This window comes from Macrosteles quadrilineatus, unplaced genomic scaffold, assembly GCF_028750875.1.
Source record: "Macrosteles quadrilineatus isolate MER2022 unplaced genomic scaffold, UCM_ALF_1.0 Scaffold_5__1_contigs__length_97177068, whole genome shotgun sequence".
Taxonomy (NCBI): Eukaryota; Metazoa; Arthropoda; class Insecta; order Hemiptera; family Cicadellidae; genus Macrosteles; species Macrosteles quadrilineatus.
Window position 1 is genome coordinate 68,050,190 of NW_026542598.1, and position 19,528 is coordinate 68,069,717.

The 19,528-nt window shown below is 35.8% G+C and overlaps 2 protein-coding genes across 12 annotated transcripts in view; both read right to left on the minus strand.

The window, feature by feature from the left end:
- The window catches only part of LOC128995851 (alpha-N-acetylglucosaminidase), a 37,724-nt gene extending 36,719 nt beyond the window's left edge, over positions 1-1,005 (minus strand). For all 3 annotated transcript variants that reach the window (XM_054420873.1, XM_054420875.1, XM_054420874.1), the window contains exon 1: positions 875-1,005. In XM_054420873.1, the coding sequence (XP_054276848.1) occupies positions 875-938 (64 nt within the window). In that variant the 5' untranslated portion in view covers positions 939-1,005. The remainder of the gene's footprint in view (positions 1-874) is intronic.
- A 6,271-nt stretch (positions 1,006-7,276) lies between these two features.
- LOC128994167 (hepatic leukemia factor-like) overlaps positions 7,277-19,528 on the minus strand; it is a 184,586-nt gene continuing 172,334 nt past the window's right edge. For 6 of the 9 annotated variants that reach the window (XM_054418522.1, XM_054418515.1, XM_054418518.1 and 3 more), the window contains 6 exons: positions 18,193-18,323; positions 16,577-16,847; positions 13,608-13,711; positions 11,035-11,115; positions 10,557-10,694; positions 7,277-9,744 (listed from right to left, as the gene is read on the minus strand). In XM_054418522.1, the coding sequence (XP_054274497.1) occupies positions 9,655-9,744; positions 10,557-10,694; positions 11,035-11,115; positions 13,608-13,711; positions 16,577-16,847; positions 18,193-18,323 (815 nt within the window). In that variant the 3' untranslated portion in view covers positions 7,277-9,654. The remainder of the gene's footprint in view (positions 9,745-10,556; positions 10,695-11,034; positions 11,116-13,607; positions 13,712-16,576; positions 16,848-18,192; positions 18,324-19,528) is intronic. The other 3 variants (XM_054418520.1, XM_054418523.1, XM_054418521.1) reach the window with 3 other exon arrangements.

Consider the following 19,528-nt stretch of genomic DNA (forward strand, 5'->3'; position numbering starts at 1 on the left):
ATATGCTTTTTGAAAGTACCGTGTATCTCAAATGACTTGTTTGTTCCCTATTGTGTTTTTTATTGTTTTGTTTTATGTAAGTCCATTAACAACTGAATGTAGAGGTTTGCACGCTTTGTGATCTGCCATTGACTCATTAAGTACATGTAAATGATGTGAAAGTAAACGATAAATAGGTTTACATTCTCTTTCCAGTTTCTAATTTCTTTTATCCAACAAGCTTTTTTTAAAAAACACCCCACAGATTGGCTGCTAGAGAGACCATTCTACACCGAAAAAGAATTCATCGCATGACCTTAAAATATGAAATAATTCTGTAACTCACCTGTAAATATGACGCTGTACTATTCTCAACGAATATGTTAATAAGGAATATTGTCTTTTGTCTAACATTTTCGATTGTCATTTAAAAATTTTAACAACATTTGAGTAAGACCGTATACACGTTATACTCAAAATGGTAAGACGGAATACCAGCAATTTATAATATGATAATGACATGACCAATAAGTTTAGATGCTACTTTGTATTGGGAATTTCCCTCTACAAAACCACATATAGGTTTAAAATCCAGTCAAATAAAAGGCAATACACTGTCATTTGATGTCAAGCAGCACCAGTATAACCACTCAATATTATAATTACACAGTAAATTACTATTACAAATCATAAATAAAACTATATGAATAAATGCATTTAAGTGGTATCATAGATTATTGGATTAATACACAATAGAAATTTAATGCCATAAATTGCTTGACAATTTGTTTCAGTATATTAAAAATAAAATTTGTTATTTTTTGTAAAAAGTTTAACAACTAAATGGAAAATGTACAAAATCAAACTCATTTCTCACAAAATTCAATAAACTCACCTGAGTCCAATGCTAACAGAAAACATAAAATATTAAAAGTTTTTAATAAACAGGACCTCTCCATCTTATCACTGCCACAGCACTAGAGAACACAGGAAGTAGTTGATAACATGATGTTAGCAGACAAATGGTCAAGATGACAACCAAACAGAGATAGCAATTCAAGGCCAGTTCTCCTACTTCCAGACCTATGGAGGGGGCTACAAAAACGGGGGGGGGGGAAGTAATCAGCTGTGGACATCCAAATATGGTCATGTTGTACCATCAACTTTTGGACTCTGAAGTACCTATCTCTGGACCCCCAATTTCCAATTAAATAGAAGATAAATTCATTTTCCTACAGTTACCTAACAATGTACATGTTCTCTCACTGATTTGAGAAAGCAAAGTGGCCAATTCGCTCATCAGTGAGACAATGTTAACATTGTCTCACTCCAGATTTGCAACGTGAAGGCACGAAATAGTGAGCGCGTAACATGCAGGCAACGTCGTATGCGCGCGAAATACGTTGGCAGCACTGGCAGTAAATCAGCTGGTCAGCTGTTGTACTGTTGTATTTGTCACTTCACATTAAATGTTATATTAAAAGTTCACTTCTGTGTAAAAATAGGTTATGTTTCTTCACAAATTTATTTGTTTTATGGTAACTGTAGGAAAAGTATAATTTGCAACTCGAGTTCAAAGTACAATTGCCTCACTCGAGAAACCATTCCTCACTCGCCTACGGCTCGTGAGTAAGGATTTCTCTCGAGTGAGTCAATTGCTCACTTTTCTCACTAGTTGCACAAATAACTATTCAATAAATTTGGTTAATATTTATCCCTTAGTTTAGTTTTCACTTTATCAATCTACCTACTTTTGATTGTTACAGTAAAGTGGCATGAATTATGCTTTAAAGTTTACAAAAAAATTGATCTTTCGGTTTGGCCTTTTTTAAGTTGGTGTATACAGTATACTTGAGTAATTGACACCGGGACAATATTGGCGGCTAAATACAACGTAAATAAATTTTAATCTACAATTGGTTACAACGTTAACATGGGAATAGGATGTCTAGTAGTTCTATCCAGCATGCTCAAAGGTTGTAATTTACCTTATTTGTCAGAAGCAAAATAAGTAATCAATTGTTGATGATAAAATGGAAGGTTCCGTTTTAAATACCGTAGTTTAAATTCATAGCCATTTTAATAGGTATGTATTTATGTATGTGAGTGGTAGAGAGCGCAGGATTTCGGTCCCTGGCGTCCTGGGTTCATATGTCATCAGAACACAAAAATGGATTTTATCTAATTGATAATGCAACTCCTAGGTAACGTAAAAAACAATCCAGAGCTAGAACTCATGCATCATAGGACAAAAAAGTAAGTACCTACCTATTTGTTTTTGGATTTGGTCTCAAAGTTTAACAATCTATATATTAATTTGAAACTGTTTTTCTTTGTCACAGCTATTTTGAGAGAACGGCTGGGCGTAGAAACTCGGTAGAGGTGTGTAAAGAAAGGTATTGGTCTGTAGATGAGCCATCAAAAGAGAAACATGGTGAATTCCCTTGGGGCTCTGCCCCAGTGGCCTTTGAATTCCCATCCCATGTTATTCTTATGGAGGAAAACAGGGGTTTTTTCACGGCTAATTTGAGAGAACGGCTGGGCGTAGAAACTTGGTATGGGTCTCTAAAGAAAGGGGTAGGTCTGTAGATGAGCCATCAAAAGAGGAACGAGGTCAATTCCCTTAGGGCTCTGCCCCAGAAGCCTTTAAAGTTGCCTCTTCAGATTTGTTTACATTACGACAATATGCATAATTCTACACTACTTTTTAATAAAACAGCTGTTAATGTTTAAATTGTAATTTATTGAATTTGTCAAAATGAAGTACAGTATTTGCAATAGGTTTTTCTGATTTTAAAATGGATTTTTTTCTGCATCGTGTCATGTTTTGCATATTAATTTGAAACTGTTTTTCTTTGTCACAGCTATTTTGAGAGAACGGCTGGGCGTAGAAACTCGGTAGAGGTGTGTAAAGAAAGGTATTGGTCTGTAGATGAGCCATCAAAAGAGAAACATGGTGAATTCCCTTGGGGCTCTGCCCCAGTGGCCTTTGAATTCCCATCCCATGTTATTCTTATGGAGGAAAACAGGGGTTTTTTCACGGCTAATTTGAGAGAACGGCTGGGCGTAGAAACTTGGTATGGGTCTCTAAAGAAAGGGGTAGGTCTGTAGATGAGCCATCAAAAGAGGAACGAGGTCAATTCCCTTAGGGCTCTGCCCCAGAAGCCTTTAAAGTTGCCTCTTCAGATTTGTTTACATTACGACAATATGCATAATTCTACACTACTTTTTAATAAAACAGCTGTTAATGTTTAAATTGTAATTTATTGAATTTGTCAAAATGAAGTACAGTATTTGCAATAGGTTTTTCTGATTTTAAAATGGATTTTTTACTGCATCGTGTCATGTTTTGCAATATAATGTTCTATTACCAAATCAGTGGAAAATCCTATTATCAAAGTAACTCTTCTCTTTCATGGAGTTAACTTATATCTATTGTATGGGTTGGTTTCTGCCTTTTAGCATTTTTAGCGAATTTCCCATATAGGGAATAGGCTATTACCGTAGGTCTCATGGTAAGACCTGGACCCGAGACCGATTTAGTTTTTCATTTTGAGGTCCCCAGAGACCAAAAACACCATCCGTTCAAATTCATATATATATATAATATATATATATATATGTGTCCGTTAGCACAATAACTCGAGCAAAAATGATCCGATTTTGATGAAATTTGGTACAAACGTGTAAACCTACATTTATTCGAACGAGTTCGCGAACCAATTTTACAATTTATTTTCACACCATTTTGTAGAGCATAAAAAAACAAATAATTTAGTATATTGAATTATACTGTGTGTATTATATTGAATTATTAAATTCTACTGAATTATACTAAATTGAATTAATTTGAATTACTTTGGCTAATTTGTCCCAAGTATTTGTGTTTACCCACAGGCTAACAGTAGAATTTTTTTGGGGAACATGATAGTTTCTGTCTAAATTTATACTATTCAGGTTTCATTCATGACGCAGAAGCGACTAGAATAGGTCTATAATTGAGGCTGAAGAGGCCCCCCTCGACAGTCCCATCTATGTTGTGACTGTAGTAACATGGTAGCAGTCTCTAGCCACCCTTGTCACTGTCTCATGTGTGTAGGATTTGATGCACACAAGCAGCCGGCATTACACTTTTTCACTTACTGAGTACCTGGCCAGAACCATAAAGACTCTTGTCAGCAGTTCGGCCACAGAGACGTAATTAAGGAAAAGAGGGTACACTCAATGGTACACATAAGTGGTGTCCAGCACTTCGAGACTTCGGTCTCCCACCTGCCTGTAGCTGTGGTTGTGACTGGAGTTCTTCGGGCTCGTCCTGCCTGTTGTGTACGACTGACTTTTTGTGAGGCATATCCTCGGCTCTGGAAGTAGCCTCGTCCTGGGAGGTGAAAAATTGGGTGAGTTAGCCCCCAAAGGGGAGGTAACTGCTCGGTGTCGGAATCGGCATTGCAAGTAGGTCATAGTTATGGACGACTGGACAAGCCAGCCTCTTTGGGTTTACCCAAAGTGAGAGTACCCAGTGACATTTCCCCATCCAGGTTATGGGGGGTGTTCAGCTCTGCAAGAGGTGGAAGTGCGCCACCAATCTATCATCTGCCTGTAGCTATGATCCTTTGGGCTCCGGCCCTCTTGTTGATGTGCGACCGGCATTCAGTGTGGCAAATCCTCGACTTTGGAAGTAGCCTTCCTGGAGGTGAAATCGGGCAAGTACCCGTCAGTTCACGGGGACACTCTAGGGGAACGTAACTTTCCGCAGTGTGAGGGCAACGGCTGGGCGCACTCCATCAGCCAATCCCTGTCTCTGAGACCGGAAGGTATGGTTATCTAGAGTGTGGGGGGTTCTCCCTGGAACCTCAATTGAGCAAAGGGTGTCGCCACCTTTGGTGGATAGGTTCATCCGGGTGGGACCCACTTCTATTCCTGCCTCCTTTTGGAAAACCCTGACGGCCTGGCAGTGATGTTGGGCTTGATGGGCAAATGAAGTAGATCGGGTGCTGGGTTCAAGCCCGCTGGGGGTGTTCAGGGATCTATCGCCTTGGTCACCTCTGGTTTCCCAGCAACTGGGTAAGGCCTCGATCGGGTAGTGGTGTAAATGGGTGGTTGGGGTTCCCCCCATCAGCTTGCTGGTGGTCCCCTTCTTCCTGGCTTTGATGGCGGGTTTTGCCTGTCAGGGATTGGATAGGTCCCGAGTGTTGCTTGCACTAAATGCGTCAGGGCATTTCACTATGGTCCTTCTGGGTTCCGTACCTGGGGGAACCCAGGTGAAGTGACGCTTAAACAAGTAGCCGGTATCCCTGGTTAGGATTGAGGGGCAACCCTCTTTCCGAAGGGTTGCTTCGGCAGCCGGTGAGCTTGATGACCTTAAGTCATCCTCCCATGGTGTACCAAAGGTCGGTGCGAAAGCTTCGGCCTACATCATGGGGCCCGGGTATGTTTAATTATAGGTACCGGGTTAGCAGTCAGGGAGTTTCTTGCTCTCATGACAAAACGAAATGGAATGGTGTCCAGCACTTGTGCTTGATGAGCCTAGGGCAAACTCCAACACCACTCCTGGGAGGAAGACCCTGTGCCTTGTGCGATAGGAACCAGGCTTAATGATGGTTGGCCACTGGATCGTTAAAATTAGCACTAATAAGGTTTATGTTACCTGGCTTCTGTCTCCGATCCACGGTAGTTTTAAGAATAACAACAACAACAAAACCGGAATCTATAGATTAAAATGTGACAACTGTCCCAGTTTTTATATAGGACAAACTGCCAGATCTTTCACAACCCAATTTAAAGAGCACCTACCGAAAAAGAACTCTAAATCAGCTTCTTCCAACCACCTAACAGCCACAAACCATAACTATACAGACATTCACAATAATCTAGATATTTTACGCTTTTGCAATAAAGGACGCCATACGATAGAAGAATACGAAATATATAGGGCATCAAAAGAACAAGCACATCATATTTTGAACGAAAAACAGTCCTTTGAGTCTAATATAATTTACAACACAGCCATCCTGATATCTGATTACCAAACAAAAGAAAGAATAGATAAGGATAGAACAGGGGTAGGGGTCAGCGCTGCCGACACGTGACAGTCGCGACTTACACTTCACCGGCGCCGTATCACGTTTCGCAGTCGTTCCTTAATTTAGTGTTTAAATGTTTCGTGCGTGTTTTCGTGTGTGTAAATGTCTACATGTATTTCGTAAAACCATGACGAACTCAACACCGAGGGATATTTTATAGAAAAGCTGGTGTTCACCAAACCTGAGGATGTGCCAGTAGAAGGCACGAAACAGCTGTAGTTTCTTAAAACTACCGTGGATCGGAGACAGAAGCCAGGGAACATAAACCTTATTAGGAACCAGGCTCTTCCTTGCTCATCACAAGTATTTTTCTGGCACAACACACCAGGGCTGAAAGCAAACGGTTGTTCCATAAGCACGTTGCCTTACTTTTCTGTGGTACTGCAAACCAATTTTTGTTGACAGAATTTTTTTCCTTTTGAAAAAACTAAGCTTTTAATGTTTGAGGTGAGAAACAGCTAGTCCCAAGGTATGGTTTGTACACAAACGTTTTTAATATTTTTGACAAAACTTAAGCCGTCTTCAAAGTTTTTAATATTCCTGCATCTTGTCAGACACCAAAGAAATGAAGAATTTGTTTTCTTTAATTTTTGTCTGTCACCATAGACTATTGACCTGTGAAGTGATCTAAGACAGCAAATTACCATTTACAACAAGCCAGTGGTCACCTCAGTAATAAGATAATGTTAACAGCTGGTATTGAACCAGCAATGTGTCTTATCAGCTGAAGCTGCTACACTGAGCAATGTTCATTAAATGTAAAGAAATTTTATGTCCGTTGAAGTAAATTAGTGGTATTTATAACCGCGCCAAAGAGTTTAGACCGCTTTCCCTAAAATTTAAATTCTGCCATTAAAAATTCCACTTATTAGACACTAATCCCCTTTTTTTGTCTAGCTGGGCTAAAGTCGGGTCTCGAGCCGAAATTGGGTCTGACCAAAATCGGCATGCAATCTTTGAAAGTATTTCCTTTAAAATCTAGCAGCACACACATCTCTAATACCAATGACCCGACCGAGCTTGGCCCAAAAATTATTTCTGTTCCGGACCAATCTATAAGTCAACAGTTGGCCCGGCATGACCCATAATTTTCTCCATGAATCCTACAGACCCGTAGTGGACAGTTAATGGTATATCCAGGTTCTCCTGCCTAGCTATCCTTATCCCTATTCATCCGAAATTTGACCTCAAAGAGAAATAATTCAACTACTCTGTTAACATTATCTTGAAAACACTTTATTTATAGACTACAGTATTTGATACAATTTAAAGAATGAAACAAGATTAACATACCATGTATTTCACATGCATGTACTTAACATAAAATAACATCTATACCCAAATTGGTTTCACAGTACAGGAAATCTTCATTCTACTAGACTTACATAAAACATTAACGAGCAGCAAGATGCCGAAATACATAATTACAACAAGAAATTACACCTAAAAATTATTTTACTAAACATAAGTTATTTTTATAAATCACTCTTTTTGGTTGTGTGTATGATAGTTTATATTTACAAGGGTTGTGGTTGAAAGAGCTCACACTTTTATCTTTGTTTGAATATTGATGATACTTTTTAAAATTTCCAAACATGAATAAGATAGTATTTAGTATTTGGGTAATATTTATTGACCAAAACACAATCATTTTTAAGTACTTTACAATTTTTTTGCGGTTGAAATCTATTGGAAATTTCCCTAAAAACAGAGAATAGACAAATAACTGGATATTAAATGTCGTGAATCTATTGCTACCCCATATTAAGAGTTTTACAACAAATTTTACCAAACAATTTTTGTCAAATTCACTTTTGAGATCTATCAAATGTTAGCAGGGAAACAAATAAATATGTCATTTGATGCTAAATAACGGTTTGAAATGTCATGGCAGATTTTTTAACATGCCTTAAAACCATAATATGCCAACTAGCTTCTAAAATGAAAACTAAATTGTAAATTTAAAGCTAATGATTTCAAACAGAAAAAACAGTGTATTTTGATTCCAATAAACTGTTTCTATTCTGTTCTATGTTCCTTAATGGTGCTGTTGGACTAAAAATCGGATAATTTTTTTAAAATTTATATTTTAATTGATATATAATATTAATTTGTATTTTGCAATTATAAAGTATATACCTAATATTTCTCTAGTTATAGTAAAATATTATAATTTTATGATTATAAATTATTTTTTCAACTAACTGCACTTTTTTTTTGTTTTAAAATGTAGTTACGATAATTACAACGCCTACAGTAAACAGAAACATTTTTAAATCAATTCATATTTCTACACTACATTTTAAACCAAGCTTACTAATTTATAAATCTTAAAATATTTAACCATATAACATCTAAAAGCTAATGACAATTAACTACAGGTAAAGCATGTCAAACATTTAAATTTTATTAATTTATATTTTTTTGAACACCGCATAACATCAACATACAGTAACAAACAGTTTGTTTGGATGCATGAATGCATCAAAACGCATATTGCAAAGCTAAACATAGTTTAGTCATTGTCAAATGTTCAGAGGGGAAATAAGAGTGGAAACATTGACAGACATAGCTAGGAGTCTACTGATCTACAGCATATGGTAGATGATGTAGCGCACAACGCAAGGTAACTCTAAACTGCACGTTTAGCACAACATATATTGCGTCAAAAACATATAATATTCGATCAAAAAATATTACGCGGTGATAAAAATTAATATCCATCTAAGTATAATCTATTGCAATGTTATGTTATCACATGTCTAACTCACTTAAAACATTATAATGTACAAGGTAACAGAATGACCTAGAAAAGGCATTCAAAATATATTTGACCATTTCCATCAAACCGTTGTAAGAGGCAGAGTAACACCTCAGAAGCTACGACATGTTCCAACACAGTCAGCTAGAGTAGGTAGGCTACCTACGCCTCTAACACTAACGGCTCTAAAATACTTCCCATCCCGATTAATCCCCAAAATATACCTCCAGGAATATTGTTTATACAAATCCAAAAATGTGATGCAACTCCTGAGTTTTAGATGAAAAAATAAAACTATGTGGTTTATATACAACATCTTTTTGTTATAAATATACAAAACAAGAACCTCAGAAATATTTAAATCAAAGTAAATATTTCTGACTAAAACATAACAAAATCTATAAAACTACTGTACTACTTAATCAGATTTGTATATAGTAATAATTAAAATATCTTATATAAAATTAAGTAACTAACAAAGGGATCAAAAATTAATTTAGTCTGAAGATGTGCTCAGAAAAAATTGATGGTAAACATATATATAATAGCTGATAACTGTGATGTTAACTAATAATTGTGCAGCGTCTAGGTCTGACTGGGTAATAGCAATAAAATATAAAATTTACAACTATATATCTCGTAATTGGCTTATCTTTGAGGACACTTAATTCACAGCTGAAAGAGAGAAATCTGCGGGTGAAGAGCTCAGCACCAGAGAGTTTTCCACAATGAATTTCCGCAGCCGAGGCTGGTTACGGTCCCCGACGGAGACACTGCGTCTGAGATTCTGTCGTCTGCTGGTTAGTCGTAGCACGCTACATCCTCAGCTGCCTAAATCTCCGTCGTGTACTTGGACAACCTGTCCCGTAACGTCATGTTTTCTTTCTTGAGTCGTTCCATCTCCTGCCGAAGCCCAAGGTTCTAAACATAAACCACAAGGTATTAAATCCATGGAAAAGAAATTTTCACCAATTCATTTAATGGTATTTAAATAATTAGGTCTATGTGTACCCGTCTCTAATATGCTATTACTAAATTATAGTAGTTAGTATTTTCTTCCTGCGTCCTCTCTGAAACTGTGGTCTTCTATCTGACCAAACGTAATGTCGTTATGACAATAATCCGTGATCGAGGCCCTATCAAGATCATCTCCTGCGATCACGGCACAATTTTTAACATCCACGGTGATCACAGCAAATGAGAGCATCTACCACTCCCACAATCAAGAAAGACACCACCATTGCCTCAGTCACACGCAAGAATGGCTTAATTAAGAGCATATCTCACGGTTGCGAAGACTTTGTGCTTTTTCGTTGAGCAAAGCTATCACAGCAATTTGTTTACATTCCCTGCTTTCTTCCCTTATCTTGACATTTCTCTGTGGTCAGGGCAAAATCTTGACAATCCCCAATGTTCGCAAAGACATTATCATCATATCCCACGATCATTGCTTAATCAGCAATTCTCGCAATCGAGAAGTTATTGTGCTGTTGCAACAAGCAAATCTTAATTACAAGTGTTGCTACAGTGTATGAATTTAGAAAAAATACTTATTATAAAAACTTTATAATTTACCAATATGAATGTGTATTGTAAAACCCCCAAAAATCCCAGTAACACAAGTACACCACTATTCCCTCTCTGGGCACCCCTGGTAAAAATAGAAAACCATTTTTGTGCCCCTGTAAAACTTCACCAATGATATGATGGACGTTATGATTGCTCATACACACCTCTTTCTCTAAGAAGCCTGCGCGGAGAGCTATTTGGTTTTCTTTAAGCCTGCGAGCGTCGCGTGATCGCTTGGCGGCCATGTTGTTCTTACGTCGTCTCGCCCAGTACTTCTCATCCTTTAGCCCATCAGGAACAAACTGTGAACAAATGTTAAAATTAGTCTAATAGATTAACTACATACTCTAAAGTATCACTAAAGCTACCTACTCTATGTACAGATAATTTATGTGGGAGTTACTTCAATAGGGTTTTATGAAAACTTAAATTAAAACCAACACTAATCTGTATATATCGAAAGGGACTAAGGCCTGTGACTAAATTACTCAAATGTTTACTTCTATTAATATAGTTTCCAATGTTTAGAAAATAAGGCACTACTTTATTCATTTAACTTTTGTGCTTTGATAAACATAACAAAATATACTATGGAAGAATGTTAATTACGTGTTAATTAAATTAAATTAATTAATCATTTACATCAGAATCTTGAGAAGCCGGCCCGAGTCCCTGCCATGAAAAGGTGCTTGAAGCTTCGTCCGACCCCCCTCCCATTTCAACCTGCATCATACAAATTTTGGACGGCTTAAAAATTTTACATTTTAGTCACAGTTTTATGTTTTAATTTTAGAAATAGTAAAATATTTTCCTGAACAAGATCTGTTGTAAAATAACAACAGTTTTTATTCATAACTAAATACAAACAATTAAATACCAATATTCTTCAACAAATTAAAGGTGCCCTAAATCAAGATAACATCCTCTTTCTAAATTTGTCTTTAACACTATCAACAATTAGATTTTTGCAATAGCAATATCGTTTGGAACGAAAATGATGCATTTTGGAACGGAAACTACAAAAAACATTGTGTATAGCAACTTTATAATAAACTATATGCATTTTGATATGACTTTTTTGTATTATAGTTGTATTTTAAACTATATATGCATCAGAGGATAGTCAAATCTAAACATTTTAACGAACCACTACTTAACCACACCTTCAAAAGTTTCCAAATGTGCATCACTATAAATAAAACAGATGTATACAATTGAGATTGAAATTCTTAAAATATCTGATATTTTACCAATTCTTTCTTAAATATCAAGATTAATATTAAATAACTTCTTGATCAGCATTGTACGTGTTATTAAATTTACAGAAAGTAAATAAAAAGTAATGTCTTTTAGCACTAAAAACATATATTTATGCTTATACTGTTACTCACAAGACGGTAAATATACTAAAAAGATGGTAAGTGGTAATCATAAATGGTAACCACTTAATATCTTTTTTGTATATTTACCGGCTTGTGAGTAACAGTATAAGCGTAAATATATGTTTTAAGTGCTATAAAACGTTTATTTTATTTACTTTCCGATTAATATTAGTAAAATCAATGCAATCTGAGTGTAGGGGGTAAATGAATTTAATTGTTTTTTTTGCATTTGTCATTATGGAGATCAATTAGTTATAAGCTAACAAATAAATATAATTTAAGAGCATTTTATGAACGATTGTTTACGAGGGTTGTTTATCAATTAATGGCAAGTGAGCTAGTTCATATCTGAGACCAACGTCTAACTGGTAGTAGACAATAATTTACAGACAACCTTCATACAAAAATTTATTATTCATAATAACTTTTCTTTTTTACTACACTAAAGGATATTTTTAACTAAGCTTGAATACTAACGGATTTAGATATGTCTGTAAAATAGAAAACTTTGTGTGTGGACTATGTCCCATTTTAAAATAGTTTAAACATTCAGGTAATTGTTTTACTAATACTTCCTCAAAATTAGGCAAAGTTTTTTGGTAAACAAATTTTAAAGGTGTGGAATAGTAGTGTACTATTGTACGCATCTATTTTACAGCTAAGCCTTAAGTCTAATGGGAATTAAATGTAAGTGAAAAACCCCATAACCGTACACCGTACATGCAATGACTACATGAAATGAAATACCGTCTCCTCTAAGCTAGCAGGAGCTGTTTAGAACTACCTGCTTCTTGTAGGAGGTCGTGGACGAACCAACGGAACTGTAAGACTCAAAGGCTACAATGTTAAGGTTATACTCCAGGAGTAAGGGGGCGCTCTACCTCAAGTTACTTGTTTTCAAACTGAATTTCGGATATGTTGATTGTTAACTAAAATTTTCGCTTGTTTCAGAAAATGTTGTTGTGGGGTATTTAGCAATGAATTATTTCCCTTATTTTTTACTTTTGGGTTACCGGTAACAAAAATACTAAATCTCTTTTATTCACTGGGATACTGAAAAATAATTTGCAATTTCACAACTTTATTGGATGACCTGATTGTTGATTCAACAGCATAAATTTTTATTTGAAACTTACTTTGATAGTTAAACTTAGCCATGAGAAAGTTATCATATGAGTTTTGCAAATTTAGTATTTGCAAGGCATGTCAGAGGTAGAGCGGAGCCTTAAGGTTTAAACCCAGCTCACATATGAAAATAACAATGATATAATATAATGAAAATGTTAAAAAAATGATTGGGATTAAGTTGATAGTATGAGCTAAATCAAATAACTAATCGAAGATGTTCTTTCAATGAACAGAAATTGCTTTTAACTTTACATTTGAATTACTAAAACGAAACTGAAAATAGACTACCACAACCGTATATAAAAATTAATAAAATACAAAGTCCTCAAAAATATTTGTTACTATACAATTAAATTAAATTTGTTCATAAACCATAATTTACCAGCAATGTTTTTATTATTTTGAAATATTTTGGATAATGGATACTTTGGAAAATATCCTCCAAAAAGGTGGATGATTTATTTCTAAGATTAGTTACAAATTATTTGCTCCTTTTCAGATTGTATTGATTCTGAATTTGTCTCAAATGTTGATTGGTTCTTCTATGTACTTTCTTCACAAAGGTTTTGACATGATATAAGTAGTTTTGTAAAGTGTTCACATGAAATGCAATGAAATGAAACAGTTATCATATTAAGTTTTGATACATGACAGAGATTTGAATGCATTTTGAGACTTTCAAGTATGATTTTATTTGTTACATACCTGCTTTCTTGACTTTTTCACCATAGGTTGTGGCTTAAGTTCCTCGTCTGAAAACGCTCTTGTTCTCGGGTCAAAATCCCTACTGGACGATGCGAATGAGAGTGCTGTAAAATAATGTTGTGCATTAGACAAAGCAAGTCAAAATTACAAGTTTTTATTATTTAACCTTAATTGGTAAGGCTCGTAAAAAAGTTTTTTTTTGCCCTGGGAGGCTGTATTGTATTAGAATATGTACATTATGTTTAATTTTTCTTCTGGATGTAAGGTTTTATCACAATATGAGTCATAATGAAATTAGTAAAAAAATTCTTGTAGAACTGCAATACAACCAAAACATGTTGCTAACAGAACCATTTAAAAGCTTCTCAAAATCATTCCACCATATGAGGTATGGCTTATATGTTAATACTTCTTTCTAATTGTATTTTCTTTTTTTGATCCAGTACTAAGAATCCAACTTACAAACTAAGCTATATAGGAATATGACTTTTATCTTTATCAAATATGAATAGAGATATGTCTATCCTCCCTCCACCAATTAATATCTGGTGTGGGTTCCTAACAGATGATCTAGACATTAACTAATTAATTGAAGAAAAAAACCATAAATTACCACAGATATTCTTTCTTTGTTATGTTACATCAATATTTTTATTTTTGTATCCTATAATCTTTCTTCAATTAATTATGAGACTTTTAATTGTTACAGCAAAAGTTAGGTTTGTTAATATTAGTTACCAATGCTTTTAAACTGTACAACTTCCTTTCATTTACTTCATTGTTCATGCACTTGCAGCCTTTTTTAACATGCAGATCTGTTATATTAGAACCGTGAGTGTTATGGTGTCGCACAAAATGAATTAATTCTATTCAGCGACACTAACTTCTGAAAATTTTAATGGTAAAGAATTTTAACTAAATTCATTCATAAACTCAGGGAATTACAAAGAGATAGTGACAGTGATAGTAGAAGGCTTGGCCAGGTGTTAGTTGAAAGTGAAGCTGGGGATTTCCTGCTAGCCTTGCTCTTTGAAACCTGTTTGTATACCAGAAGTTCTATCCTTGGCTAAGACTCAAGTAATGTGACTTTCACTAACATTTTGGATGAGCTTGAACAAATAATCATCAGGACAAATTTTATTTGAAAATTTTCACTAAACGTTAGTGTGATTTGAAATGTTGACTATTCAAGGAAAATCGCAAGACTCGGCAACTTTTATTTTATTAAAAGGAATTAGAATTGTACTAACCTATTATTAATATACTTTTATATCCAAATGTAGTACAACCTTTGACTATTGATACAACTAGACATTCCATCACCATGTTTAAGTTGTCGCCAGTTTTTAAAATCCAAATAGTCCTAGTTGTGAGCCACCACCACCAGATGCTATTTAAATTACTGATTTCTGTCGAATACACAAACACTTTTACCAAGTTAAACTGATGGAACAACTGATTGTTAGCTTTAGCAACTTTTTATAACCCATTAACTATTTCAGGAACAATAGATAAGGTAGAAATAAATATAACCATAGACTAACCAACACAAGTAGACTTCTCATCCCATTGTAAATTTTGAAGCACGTTTTTCGTGTCTAGTTCATGTACGTGACACATGGGCGCTAGTGTCGACGAAACTTTGTTTCTATTATTTTAGGGTTAATTTCTTGATTTGTGCTTTACTGTTTGGTTATATAACTAGGGGACAGGTTATTGTTTATGATTAGATCATATTATTTGGTTAAACGAGGTTTTAAATGGCTATAATAACGGGAAACAAATTGTAAACAAAACACGACCTCTACATAAACCGTACAGAACTAACAATAAAATTGTCTTCAGCTGTTCCATAAGGATGAGAAATCTACTAAGGGAGTATGTTTTATCTATGATATAACTTTAGAGACTAGCAAATTCTGTGACTGGCAAACACAATTTCTTTTTTAAATTGGCGACAGCTGGTCCACATAGATGGGATGTCTGCAACAGTATCTATCAGTCAATGGTACCGGTACAACCTAACAAGATAAAATAATACTTTTAATAGGCTTTCAAATACTACTGATTAAAGTTCAAGAGGGATTTTACAGAACACAGCACCAAAACCAACAAGCAAATCATTATAGTCATTGAAGATGTAAGGACTCAAATGGACACTTATTATAATGAGGTGATAGTAAAAACATTAACACCAAAACCATGCATTACTAATACAACTTGACATTGACATCCAGGCAATATTACATCGTTTATATGTATATTGTCTTTTAAATAGTTATAGAGTAAGTATATATGCACTGAGTATTTTTGGGAAACTTTTATTTTATCTGGTGTAATTGTGCAATGGTGTAAGTTAAGCTATCTTCAGCTGGTTAATGGTCATGGTTAAATTTAATAATATCAAGGTACCATTCATAAAAATGGTCAACACAGTCAATGTTGGTTGCTACATTTTGATGGTTCAGCTCTTTTAGCAGAACTTTTTTGTCAAATGTTCATATTTCTACATTGCATGTCCATTTTTATCTTTTAATCCCCAATGATATTGCCTACAAGCATCCCAACCCCAAGTGGTGGTCCAGAACTAAGATATTTGTAAGACGCAACAATAATCTTTAACTACCAGTAAATTTGTATTTCAACCTGTGTTAATTTCAAATTTAGTTAACATTTTAAAGCATAACGTGATCGTGACTCGGTGGCGAGCCAAGTCAGACTATTCTCAGACTTCGGTCCCCTTAAATTAACATTTTTGGACAAAATGCGTATGATTAATAAGTATAAAATTGTAACCAAACCAACAATTTTAGCTTATTGTACATGGTCCAAACTTACTACGCTTCTTTACGTATACCAAAGAGTATTCACATAGATAAATATATTTTAAACCAAACGTTGCGTCTTATGTTAGCTCTGCACCGATTTCATGTGCCATGAAATCACATTCATGAAATCATTCCACGAACATTCAAAAGATTGTCCAATGCTGTCCGTCAAACTATACTGACTGGAGTCGGCGGGCGAGGGGGGATTGATGGTGAGGGGGCTCATGGGCTCCGAGGGCGACGGCGACCGCTCCCTCTTCGGCAGCATGCCCGGGGGCTGTGACGTGTTGGGAGGTGATATCCTGCCACAGGATGTGTCCTTTACCACCGGATTGCCACCCCCACCTACCCCCACGCCTCCTCCCTCCACCGGGATCCCGTTCTCCGAGAGGAACTCGTCCAGGTCCACATACTAGAAAAGACAGAGTAGTGAATTAGCTAAGTTAGACATAAGATTATTAGGGTATGGATGATATGTAGTGATAGGAGGAAGGGTGGACTTGTTGAATTACTGAAAAATAGATGGAATAAGGAGGAAGGTTGGGTATTCAGGACTTCAAGAGCACAAGTTGAATATTATTACAGTAAAATAGGAACGATCCTGTGACCTTTTCATTGTTAGGCGAGTACTATAACCACTCACTCTGCTACACAGCCAGCTATAAACAATGTTAGTACTGGAGTCGTTATTAACTGACAGAGAAAAAGTGAACTGTTTAAATAAATGAAAATCAGATAGCGTAAGCAAGGTGGTTTGGGTTAGAACTACATATTAGAGCTGGATGGAGAAGTAATGAACATAAAAATATGAGAGAATAAAAGAATTTCTGGATGTCTTTAAGAATTCCAATCAATTAATTATGTCCTCTAGGATGCAGCAAAAAAGTGTTGTTGGCCTTATTAAGTGCAAGTCTTACTTTAATTCGTAACAATAATAAAATGTCGCCAAGGCCTCATACAAGGACATTCTTGATAAAAAAATCAACTAGGTAGGGCCTACTTTGTCTACAAAAGAATTTATTCAAATATTTTGATTTGATTTAGTCTATAATTTGTGAATATTTATGTCTCCTAGAAGCAGAGCAGTAGCCAATGTAAAGGAATATACTTTTCAGCTTAAACACTATGATGATAGCGGCAATTTTGTCCATACACATGATGGACCGACTTATTGTGAGCTATAGCAACTGTTGTGACCCATCAACTACTACATATGTCAGCAACAATAAAAATGATAAAAAAAAATTGACTCTACAGTAGTGACTATCTCACTCAACTACGTTCTTTTTCTAGAAATAATTTGGCGACAGTTGGTCCATATCTAGACAGGATGTCTGCTTCAGTATCCAATAGTCAATGCTACTATCAAATGCAATGAACAGAGATTACAACAGAGAAGAATGATACGTAGGATACAAGCTTATGGAACAACCAAGCGCTTTCAGCTCTGGTAAGTTGGGGCGAAAATATACTTGTGACGAATGAGGAAGAGCCCAAACGGTGAGCATTGTGCGGAAATTCCTATGGCACAGGGACTTCCTCAACCGTGAGCATTGTAGTACATGATGGCGAGGGGGTTGGAAGGATGTTTTGCCCTAGACACCAGCGCTAGACACCACTTAAGTGTACCATTGAATGATTCCTCTATATCCTACTTCTCTGTGAGTATTACTTGGTCTTTTGGACAATTTGCTGTGGTTCATGATCTTAAGATGTAAGTCTTATGAAACTGTTCTTGCTTAAAGTAGGATACTTACTTTAAGATCTGAGTCGTATGAGAGTGTCTTCTCCCACAGGTTGGGTCCGAGGAAGGCCGCTTGTGCCTCCACATTGCTCCACAGCTCACTGTCATCTTTCTTGTCTGGGCTTTCTTTTCCACAAGATTTTCCTGAAACAAGCAAAATAGTTGTTAAAACTATACACAACATCTGACTGAAACAGCCAAATATTTTAGAAAGAGATCAGTAACCTTTAGGGGAAAGATTGAGTATAGTGCTCACTCGTTTAGTATTCGCTCGCCGTTTCGATACTGGAACAACTGGGCTTAGGAACAAATGGTAATGGTCTTAGACTGTAACAAAGCTACAATCATCTCACAAATCCTCCGACTTCCCCATTGGCCATTATGATTGTAAAAATGTAGACTGTTGTGCTTGGATATACTAGTAAAACAGTTGTCAAACCAACCCACAGAAGTAGCTAATCACTACGATTGGTCACGGACCATCTTCAAACAAAATTTGTAATTGATGGACGAGGACGATGGATCTGGGGCAGTTTGGTTGGTGGATCAAGGCAAGTCTAGCCTCGGTCCTCGGTTCGCCGCCTCGGACCTTGGACCTTGACTGTGACTGTGGCTACAGCGACCTTCCTCGACGGGAACGTCAGACAAATGCAGGAAACTGATAATGGACTTGGGACTTGGGACCATGGTTGTCAACCAGCGAAACTGGAGGGACGTTTTGGTACTGGTTTCTCAACAGCGATTGTTAGAATAGGAAGTACTGTAATATTTTTGCTTTCTACACTCTACTCGTTACTTCCAAGCACTTTGAGCTCTAAGCACTTGTGATCAAATTTCTCTACTTGATACCTACGCCAAACAGCGGAAAAAGTTGTAGTGAATATGATTTGTACTAGGCTATATTACTGAGAAATTAAATAATGCTCTGTTTTTTAAGACTGTCGTAACTCAAAACCAACTAACTTTATTTATTTTTTACAAACAATAACAAATAAACACTGGATTATAAATAAGCAGGTATTGTGATATAAAATGTTCATACAATAATGTCTACACCAAAACTTATTTGGCTGTACACCCAATAAAATGTGTAGACTTTAAGATGTCAGCAAAAAAGAGATCTTTTAACTTAAGTCAAGTCTGTGATGAAATATTTTTTTGCATCTTAAATTTGATTTTTCTTCCATACAAGCCAAATTGTTTTAAAAGACGCATGGCGAAGTTCATCCTAGGAATCAGTATATTTGAAATACACTGAAAAAAACGGGAAGAGGAAAGCGTCTATACAATATCATTTAACTTTGGTCACTGAACGTAGGTTTCACATACTGCGGTAAAATTGGAAGTAC